Raw genomic sequence first — 11,667 nt, forward strand, 5'->3', positions numbered from 1 at the left:
CAACCCACCTCCACCTTCAATGAAGGTTACAAGTAAAAGAAAAAAGGGGCAATCAGTATTACCTGCTAAAAGGGTACGGAAAAAGGAATCAAATATCACAGATCAAATGGAACGGAATGAACAGATCGATCCAGTAGCGAACCGGAATGTGAAAAAAGCTGCAATTAGAAAAGTTGTGCAGAAGAAAAAAAATTGTGTTCTAAGAAGAAAATCACTCGCACTTGTGTGCCAACAAAGGATTCCCAAATACCATCTGTAAGTGTGTCTCATGAACAATTAATGAGGAATGAACTCTCTGAGTTACGAAAGGAGGTATATATTGTTTATACTTATGTTTTTTCAATATATTTATTCAAATTATTGCAATCTGTAAAATTTAATCATAATGTAACTGTTTCAGGTTAGAGAAGAGTTTAAAGACATACGGAAGTTGATAAATGATAATTTTAGTATCATTATGTCTACTTTGAAGGTTATACAATATGCTAAATTTTTATGTTTAAATTTTTTTATTCTTTTTATTTTTTTGAATTCTACGTTGTAATTTAATATTTACAGGACAAAAAAAACAATGACAATGCTGGTCAAGGATCACAACCTTTTACAAGTCCAATTTTATCAGAAAATCAAAATCAGGTACACACAACTCAGTTTGAAAATAATAGTTTATTCTGTTTGTATTCTGTATACTGTAATATATATGTCTAATATTAATTTTTTTCCTATATTTGTAAGTACATTATTTCTTTATCCATAGTGATTAAATGTATGTTGATTGTTTTTATATCAAATATATTTTCAGGACAACACAAACAATCACAATCCTGCTCAAGGACGACAACATTTTACAAGTCCAGTTGCATCAGAAAATCAAAATCAGGTAGAGACATCTTATTTTTAAAATAAAGATTAGTATTTTTGTATTTTGTTTTTCTTACTACGTTTATGTTTAATATTAATTTGTATTTTACATGTCGTTAATATTGTATTTCAATATAAATATTTTTTCATATATATGTTTACTACTTTTGTAGCTACATGGATTGAATGGTCTTTTTGATGATAAGAAGTCGGAGTGTGATGAAAGCTCAAATGATGGCAGCGAGGAAGTTTTTCAAGTATGTTCATTATAAACTTTGTATTTTTAGATGGTTTAACGATGTTTTTTTATTCAATCTCCTTTTTTTAAAGGATCATTCAATTTTTGAAAATTCAAATCTGGGAGACATACCCGATATTGTTGGGGGTGCTGATAAACAAGTATGTTGGTTAACTCTGCATATTTATATAATGCAGTTGGGAATATTGTTTATAATTAACATTTTTATATTTTTAAAGGTTGATTGTGACAATTCCCCTGTGCGTAATCTGAACAATGTAGATGCTGGTTTTAGTTCGTCTAAATCAATAATCCCAAGTGTATGTTTTTCTACTTATCTAAACTAATTACTTTTGTTCTTATTAGTATAATTTGATTTTGAATAAATTTTTTTTATTAACTACAGATACCTCAGCCATCATTTGTATTTGACAAACCCAAAAAAATACGGCCACTTGTTTTTGAAAGTCAACATGACTTTACAGATCAAGATGACAATGATGAAGAGGATCAGTTCATATTTCCTACCCCTATTCAATCTATTGTTCCCTTGGAAGGGTCACCACAATCACAGTTTGAGTTGGATGATTCTCTAATGCCAAGTCTCAGTGACATAAAAAGTATTTGTGCTACTGACAATACCATTAATGCAGAACAGAGCATTACCATGCACATTCAAACCACAAGCAATGATAACTCAAATATTCAAAAACAGGCTAGCAAGGATAGTCAGAACAAAAAAAGTCCTGTTCACACACCGTTACCTGCGCATAGGATTAGACGTCTAGGACCTTTCAATACATCCCCATATATGACATCGTTCGGCTCATCTGCAGCTATAAAGACATAACAAATTTTAATGTATTTTAAATCTGATTTATATATGTTTATTCTAATTTTTGTATATGGTATGTTATTTTTTAATTTAACATTTACATCAGGTACTTCATCGGTGCAACCAATTATTTTTGAACTGAAACACCCGTTCATCTTTGATCTTATTTCTGGCAATCGTGATATCATTATGTGGGATGCACACCGGTCATGGATTTGCGAAGGTCTTTTTGCAAAACATGAGAACAAGTAAGTATGTAATATGCATAATAATATAAAAATAATTGTATGCTGTATTATGTATTCTAAATTTTTTTAGTATATGATATTTTTTTTTTGTATTCATGATTATTATTTTTTGAGGCTGTTTTGCATAATCAGTTTTTAATCTAATTCATTTTTTTAATGTATTCTAAACATGTTAGTGTATTTTCAATTAATCAAATTATTGAATGCTAATGTATGTTGTTTTATAAATTGATTGAAACAACTCATATATTTTTCGTTAATCCTTTTAAAATTATGTATTGTAATAACAATACAAATCTTTATTTGTTGTTATGTATGTTACTCTAAATTCTGGTGCATATTTTCACAAATACATTAGATACCTATATAATTTCTATGTTTCTATGTATACCTTTTATTATTTGTGTACCTTTTATTTTTTGTGTATTTCTTTAGACGTCGTATAACTACTGTGTACATATTGTATACCTTTTATTTTTGTGTATTTCTTTAGACGTCATGATCAGGATCGATACAAGAAGGGTAAAGCACGCATTCCTGTCCCATTTGACTTTGGTGTTGATATTGTAGACAATAAAAATTGGTTCTACAATTTGTACTCAAAAGGACAATTGTTGAATGATTCGGTAAGTAATAACTGTAGTTATTTAGTTATTCTTTGTTGTTTTATTGTTATCTAATGATTATTTATTTTTTATTGTTCAGTATATCAATGTTATATTTTATTATTTGAGAAAGAAAGCAAAGTATGATGTGGACAGCAGGTATAAATACACAACTGTGGATTGTGTGTTTACGTCCAAAATTTCATCAATTTGGAAGAAGTATGAAGATTTAGATGGTGATGTCTGCTGCGCTGATGAAGAGCATTTTATAGGTGATTACATTAGATGGTATAAAGTTCATGCCGGCGTTCCGTGGCATTTGGTGGATCACGTATTTATCCCTGTAAATGTAAAGGAAAAATTTCATTGGGTCTTGGCGGTACTCTCTCTTAATGATAGACGTGTATACGTTTATGATTCTTACAGAGCGGCAGGTCATGATGCAGCAATCAGGAAAGAGGTTACCAAGTTGGCTCAACTCCCCGCTTAAGTTGACTATGTATGATTATTACAAGAACAGAGGCTTAGATAGATCTGTTAGTCAAGAAGAGAATGAGTTATTTGAGATAGTTTTCATAGACAACATACCTCAACAGACCGATGGCAGCTTGGAAGTTGTATTAATTATGTTAGTCAATTTTAGTTTTATTTTAATTTAAATTTTAATTTTGTATTCTCATGTGTTATTCAGGGATTGTGGTATCTATATGCTTGCTTTTGCCGAGTGGCTGTCTTATGGTCAAGGAAATCCAGGTGGTACATTTGATGTAATGTTTTTAAGGGCAAGATATGCAACACTTCTTTGGAATTATGCTAAGCAAAAGCAAGACAACTGAGCCATTAGTGAATCTGAGGCACCCCCTAGGCATGCAATGCCTCAATCTGTTCGTGTTGTGTCTGCTCCAATTGAAATACAGTAGTTGTGCATTTGTTGAAGATACTTCTTTGTGTTTTAAAACTAGTTAATTTATGTTTCTTAAACTTTTATGTTGCTTTATAATTTGCATACTTATCATTTTGATTAACTTTTATGTAGCAGATAATTCTGCATACTTATCATTTTGATTATCTTTTGTTTAGCAGTTTATTCTGCATACTTTTCATTTTAAATTTACGTATATATATTATGTTAGTTGATTCTATGTGTTGCATTTTTGTATGTTGTATTCATCGTTGTTGTATTACATCATTAATTAAGTCACTTACTTGTAATTGTATTGTTTATATTAAAATATAATTTATTTTCAAATGTGCTCACATTAGTTGTATTATACAGTCTCAAATATATTTGTTTATGAACATTAAATCACAGTTTCTCAAGTCATATTTTTTAGTCTTATTGCATATACATATACATATTGAAGAACTGGTTATTATATTTTGTATGTTGTATTCATAGTTATAAAATTGTTGTATTACATTATTCATTAAGTCACATTACTTGTAGTTGTATTGTTTTGTATTAAAATATAATTTATTTTTAAATGTGGTCACATTAGTTGTATTATATAGTGTCAAATATATTAGTTTATGAACATTAAAACACAGTTTCTCAAGTCATATTTTTTAGTCTTATTGCATATACATATACATATTGACGAACTCAGCTTATTAATATACAGTGTGATAGGCACTAATATGGAGTGAGCTAACAAACGACTTTTATTAGTATTAAATACGCGCAAACGAACATATTTTGATAAAATATTATTCATTGAAAATTATGAAAACATCAATTACAAGAATAAACGATTTGTACGAACACATGTAAATTTATTTTTCAAAACAAATTCAAACATATCTAACTATTCAGTTCGTGGTCCATTCCTGCATGATCGCCTATTATGTCCCTTTTGACCACAAGTACTACAAGAATTCTTGTTCTTCTTTCCATATAGCTCACTGTACGTCTTATCACGAAGCTTTTTTGGAGGCCTACCAGGTAGTTTTTTTAACTTTGGAGGCTTAACTATTTCATTCTCTACATACGCAGGCAGATTCCAATCTTTTCGATCAGGTAATGAATTTATTGGATTAGCATATGTAACAAGTAATGTATTTGGCTTGTAAAGGTCAGAACAATACGGTTCAGGATCAAGAAATTTCTTCTTCAAAACAGCCCAAGCGTGCGAACATGGTATTTCATCCACTTGAAATCTCCTACATGTGCAAGTTTTCTTTTCAAGACAAACAATAAATGTTCCCCTTCATAACGAACACTGTGTACATAATTACTTGTCGCAACTACCTATTACACAAAGTTAAAAGGAAGTTAAATCATACCAGTTATATTATCTTTAATTTTTACTAATTAAATACAAAATACAACAATTTTAAGGAAGCATAAACATACCGTCATACGCAGTGAAAGTTCTTCATTTTCAGCGAGCATTTCTTGTGCTTTACCACAAAGTGTCGTGAATGTATTAGAAGCAGATGTATGATTTTTGAAATTCCATCGACCAAACATTTGTCTAATTTTCTCAATAAAATCATATATAGGTAATTCTCTTGCTTCCACAAGGCATGCATTTATGCATTCAGCTATGTTTGATGTCATCACAGTGCCTCGATCAACTGGTGCATACACTCTTGCCCATTTGTCATAACCAGCCAATTCCAAATAATTCTTCACCCTAATATCAACATGTTCTTCTTTTTTCATCAGTTCATTAAATTCAGAAAGTTTGTATGCCTTTGCCATTGCATAAAACAGTTCTGAAAGACTGTCATGTGACCTTTTGTAAAGTGTCTTCACGTTCTTTCAAAGATGAAACGTGCAAGCATAATGTGGTATATTGTATATCCTCGAAACTGCTTTTATAATACTCTCGTTTCTGTCGGATACAACACACATTTTATCCTTTAAATCATGAGCTTCTCTAAACTGTTCAAAAAACCAAGTCCAAGATGCATCATTTTCCGAATCAATAACACTGTATGCTAGGGGCAATATATTTCCTGAACATATACAATGCAAACATTAGTATACATGTCGTCAAATACAACAAATACATGTTTAATGAATATAATACTGTGCGTAATTCTTTAAAAAAATATAAAAATCTAATAGTTACCTGCTCCATCCAATGTGCTTGCAGACACAAATGTGCCATTATAAGTCCCCCTGAGATGGTTGCCGTCTACTACAACTATTGGCTTACAACTTTCAAAACCTTTTATGAAAGGAAACAAAGCTATAAAGACATATAGAAATTCATTTTCTTCCGTCTTCTTCAATCTTATATGCGATCCAGGATAAGTGGTGTCCAATATGTATAAATAACTGGGTAATTTACTATATGAATCAGATGATGTCCCCCTTAATGTATTTATTGCCTTTTCCCTAGCATTCCATGCCACAGAGTAAGATATGTCTACACCAAGTTCGAGTCTAACATCAACGTGTATGTCTTTCGGTGTCAACTTTCTTTTATGATCAACTAGCTTGGGCTTTATTATACCTCCAACAAGACTGCTTGTTGCTTGTCTCTGACTATACACCTTATCTTTTAATGAACATGAATGCTCATCTACAAACTTTCTAATTCTAAACATTCCCGATTTATTGATGTTGGAAGCCTTCATTATCCATCCACAATTTTCAGATACACAAACAAGTGTATAACTACTCGAATTACAAAACAAACTAAACAAAATAAATTAAGACATGATATTATATGGAATAATTAATATAACAACAAAAGCTAAAATATATTTAAATACAAAATACCTTACTAAACTTGATCTTTTTGTCTTCCACTGAAATCCATTATCAATGGCATATTTCATCATCACAGCTTTCAAAGTACGTTTATTCTTATAAACTTGATCCTCAATGACTTCTTTATGATTCATATTGCAGATAATAGAATTACTTAACTCATCACTGATTAATGGTGCACTAATAACTATTGCTTGATTATCAGTTGTACTTCTTCCGTTTATCATACACATGCCAATATCTTCTTCATAATGATTTCTACAATTTATGTCACGATCATTCACAAATATAGTTACACAAATGGGATACTTTGCGAATTCTCGAACTTCTTTCTTCAATGAGACATATACCCTCATTCCCATATCGTTGTGTATCTCCAAAGGTGCAATTACACCTTTTATTTTATACTTAAGTTTCAATCTGTTATATCTCAAATCTACGCCAATCTGATTAGCAACTTCATCAACTAAATCTTTATACGATGCATACTCTTTAATCATAATTGCCTCAGTTGTGTAATCAACATAGCAATTATCTTCAGTCTTATGTCCAGAATGCTTTATTATAAAAGCAATGCTCCCCATATATGCTTTATAGTAAAAAAAAAAGTCAATACTAAATACCATAATAATGACATTATCATTAACTTGTATAAAGAATACAAAACAATAAAGTTACAACCGTAATTCAAATAAAAGATTTGAACATTATTATTTGTCTAAACAATTGATGCATCAAATAAGTATTCTGTTGGATATACGATTTCGTATACTAAAGTTGAAAAAACGACATCAAATCAGAATACTATTATATAAAAAAAACGCAACAAATCACAATCAAATACAAAACATATAACGATTAATTAACTAAAACATACCTGAATTTCGACTTTTCGTTTTTGTTTATTTTCCAAAAATCGTTTACCCAGTTTATTTGACAAAACAATAAAATCGCAATAATTTTTTTTTCCGGATGAACATCATGAATAATGGCTAGATATATCATCAAGATTTGAAAAAAATTGTAACTGATGTAGAGAGTTTTAAACATCTGTTACTTTTTATAATTTTTCTCTCCCCTAAATAGCTCTAGTTTGTTATATAAATTAGGTATTCTTTTTAATTAAACAAAATAATTAAAATATAATTAAAATACATAATAATGTAACATTTTGACATTATCACTAAATATTGAAAGTGTTGACACTATACCCTATTAAATACTAAAATAATGACATTTTAAAAAATTTTCCTATATTGAATTACACTATGGGATTCCTTAAATTTTTACAAAATTTTTAACAGGCCCAAAGGCCAATGTTTGTTTTGCAGGATTTTTTTTTGTTAAAAGGGCCCAAGTTTAAGTGATTAGTTTAGGACAGGTGGGCCAAAGCCCAAATGAATGAATTTGGGCAATCAAGCCCAAGTTCAAATATTATTCTCTCTTTATTTATTTGTTTGAATTAATTAATATTTTGGTAGAATTTTAATAATCTCCTAAAGGGCAGCCATTTTTCACTATTTTAAACTTTATTATTTTATTTACTTATTTTGTTTATTTACTTTTATCACCATTTAGTTTTCCTTAAATTAATTTTCCTTTAAATGTTTTCTTTTAGAAATAATAAGGAATAAAAATGGAATAAGTATATCAAAACGATTCTTTACTAAGTTAAAAATTAAAAATATATTTTTAAGGTCATTTTAGTCAAATCGCCGGTCAACCGCAAGTTAGCGGGCATCTCGAGGGCCTAACACCTTCTCGGGATGTACATTGAACTTCGAACCTTTTTCAATTGATTTTATCTGTTTTGAATCTTTTGAAAATTTTAAATTTTTTCTTGATTTTACCAAAAATCAAGTGGCGACTCTGTAATTTGGAAAGTCGATTTTTCTTAAATAATAAGATTAATTGATTTTTTGAAATCTAGTCATCTTCACACCATTTTTAAACAATAATAATATTTTTTAAAATAAAACAAAGTATACAAACAAAAAAATCTATATTTCATAACTATTGAAACTATAACTATGTGGCGTAATTAGATAAATAGTAACTAAGAAACCTAATTAAATTTCCTATAATAACTATTTGTAAAAATTTCCCCATTATTTATTAATTTTTGTCATTACCAGCCCTATTACTATTCTATAAATTACTTATGTCTTGCTCCGTCCCGTACTTAAAACATTTATTTTAACAAAGAAAATGATATATAACAACGGAAAAGGGTCTTAATTTGCCCCTGCACTTTTAGAAAAGGGTTATATTTACCCTTTGTTATACTTTTTGATTATATTTGTCACTACCATCCAACTTTGGGTTTATATTTACCCTTTGGATTGGTCCACATCACTCCCTTTTATTAATCCCACATGGCTCCTATTTGAATATAATTTTCTCTAATTTTATTTACACCTCACCCCAAAGAATTGAAAGTAACCAAGTAAAAAAAATATTTCCTAATGTGTTTAAATACTTGGATGGCAAAATTCATCCCAGCCATGCCAAAAGCTTCCCAAATCCCTCATTCCTATCCATTTCCCACAAAAATTCTCTTTAAAAAAAATATATGTATAAGATCTCAGGAATAAAATAACTATAAGAAAATTTATCATCACTCCAATTAAATTTGTAAGAGTGGTGAATGACAATCTCTAAATCTCATAACAATTCTTTCTACAAAAAAAAAATAAATAAAAATAAAAAAAATAACTGGAAAAAATTGTATGGAAAGGGAGGAATAATTGGAAGTCATGGGCATTGGCGGTGTAGGCAATATTTTTCATATCATAAATATGATAGATTTATCTTTCCCCACGACTCACGCCAAAAGCTTTCCAAAAATTTGCATCTCTTTCCCAATTTCTCAAGTTTTTGATGAATAAAGAGTAAACAGCAGTAGGTAGGTTTGGAGATCAATTGTTTAGTGATGTCGTTTATATGGTACAAAAAAGATGGTGAAGTCGCCGCTTAGTTATTGAGAAGCTGCAGATTGTGTTTAAATATCTCGAATTGTCAAATTTTTGGAAATAATTGGAAAATATCTTTTCACTTTATTCCTTTCAATTCTTTTGGAGATGAGGTATAATAATTAAATTAGAAGTATTATATCCATGTAGAAGATATATAGGATAAAAAAAGGGGTGATGTGGAACTTAACAACTCAAAGGGTAAATATAAATCCAAAGTTGGATGGTAGAGACAAATATAACAAAAAAGTAGAACAAAGGGTAAATATAACCCTTTTCTAAGAGTACAAGGGCAAATATGACCCTTTTCCCATATAACAATAAAAATATGCATGAAAAGTTAACAGTGAGGAGTAGTCAATCAATTTTAATGAAAAAAAACACCATTAAAGTAGGCAAAATTGTATAAAATAGTAAACTATTAATTTAAATTAAAGTTGTAATCATAGTTTGATTTAATTGTAACTCGTAGCAAAGTGTTGTCATTTCGCTTGACAGACTCTCCTCGCCTCTCTCACTTTATATAAATACAAATGTGTAAAATGTGTTCGTATTTGTAAAAGCGAGAGAAAATTAAATATATACATATCTTTTCATTCCTTCTCTCCCCTCTCCCTGATCTCGCTCGCCTCTCTCACTTTTTACAAACACAAATGTATAAATTATGTTTGCGTTTGTATAAAGCGAGAGAAAATTATATATACAAATACAAATACATATATTTTCGTCCTATACACTTATGATTATACAAATACAGATCTTTCATTCCCAGTTTTCTTTTGTCTTTCTCGCTTTATACAAACACAGATTATACAATTCATTTTTTTGTATATTTATACCGAAACAGATTATACAATTGTTTTTTTTGTACATGTATAACAAAATATACCTATTAATAGTCATAGCAAACATAAAGTTTGTTATGGAGCGCAATTATGACGAGTTCGGAGTCTAAAGGGTATAAAATGTTAACAAAAATTTCAAAACGATATGTAAAAAGTTATATTAACCAAAAACAGCATAATCGCTGGAATAAAAACGATTTCCTCCGCCGAAAAGAGTAAAATCGCTGCTACTGCAGCGATTTTGCAAAATGCGATTTTTTTTTTCAATTTTTTTTTTAAAAGATCACTGCCTAGGCAGCGATTTTGTTGCAATTTTTTTTTTAAAAAATGAAATCGCTGCCAAGGCAATGATTTTTAAATGATATTTTTTAAAAAAAATAAAACGCTCCTGCTGGAGCAATTAGCAAAATGTTACTTTTCAATTAAAAAAAATTAAAAAGATCGCTGCCTAGGCAGAGATTTTGTTAAAAAAAAATTTTAACTTTTTTTTTAATAAAAACGCTCCAGCTGGAGAGATTTCAAAAAAAAAAATCTACTAAAACGCTCCACCTGGAGCGATTTGACAAAAAAAATTTAAATTTACTAAAACGCTCCACCTGGAGCGATTTGACAAAATTTCCTATTTGGTATAGAATATTGTCAATAGGATTATTTACCAAAAAGCCATAGAGGATGAATCAGACAAACAACGGAAGTTACATGGAAATTTAATTTGTTCGAACTAGTAGTTTTTTTTTCCGAATATCAGAAGAATTTTCACGTGCTTGAGATTCAGAGCTCGAGTTTTACTATATCGTCTTTTATCAAAATAAATTATAACATGTTTTGATTCATGAAGTCTTACATACTTTAGTTTAGATATAGTTATAAACACAATTATTTCGATTCTAATTAAGGCAAAATGAAGTCTTACATACATAACATATCGTTCTACTCTATTATATTATTCGATTTTTCTTAAATCTTTTTTTTTTTTGCTTGGTAATTTCCCATGTTTTCACTTTTTTTTATTTTGCTTGGTAATTTTCCATGTTTTCACTTTTCACCCTTAATAAATTCATCAATTCACTTGCCCTTTTCAATGGGATCCTCTTTTGTCAGGTAGGTAATATTGTTGGACTAGAAAAGACTAAATTCTATGTTGAAAAAAAAGGTTAATGAATTAAATGTATAAAGTATTCCCTTTTTTGAAAAGTAACATTTTGCACAAATCGCTCCAGCAGGAGCGTTTTATATTAAAAAAAATATATTGTTTTAAAATTGCTGCCTTGGTAACTATTCATTTTTTTGCAATTAAAAAAAAATTGCAACAATATCGCTGCCTAGGCAGCGATCTTTT

The 11,667-nt window shown here is 29.5% G+C and overlaps 1 protein-coding gene across 1 annotated transcript; it reads left to right on the forward strand.

Moving 5' to 3' along the window:
- Positions 1 to 571: 571 nt before the first annotated feature.
- LOC107019713 lies at positions 572 to 1,949 on the forward strand. The gene is made up of 5 exons (XM_027917035.1): positions 572 to 636; positions 803 to 880; positions 1,071 to 1,260; positions 1,339 to 1,419; positions 1,515 to 1,949. The coding sequence occupies exons 1-5, from the start codon at positions 572 to 574 to the stop codon at positions 1,947 to 1,949; spliced, it is 849 nt and encodes a 282-aa protein (XP_027772836.1).
- Positions 1,950 to 11,667: the final 9,718 nt, after the last annotated feature.

The sequence above is a fragment of the Solanum pennellii genome, chromosome 5 (genome assembly GCF_001406875.1).
Source record: "Solanum pennellii chromosome 5, SPENNV200".
Taxonomy (NCBI): domain Eukaryota; kingdom Viridiplantae; phylum Streptophyta; class Magnoliopsida; order Solanales; family Solanaceae; genus Solanum; species Solanum pennellii.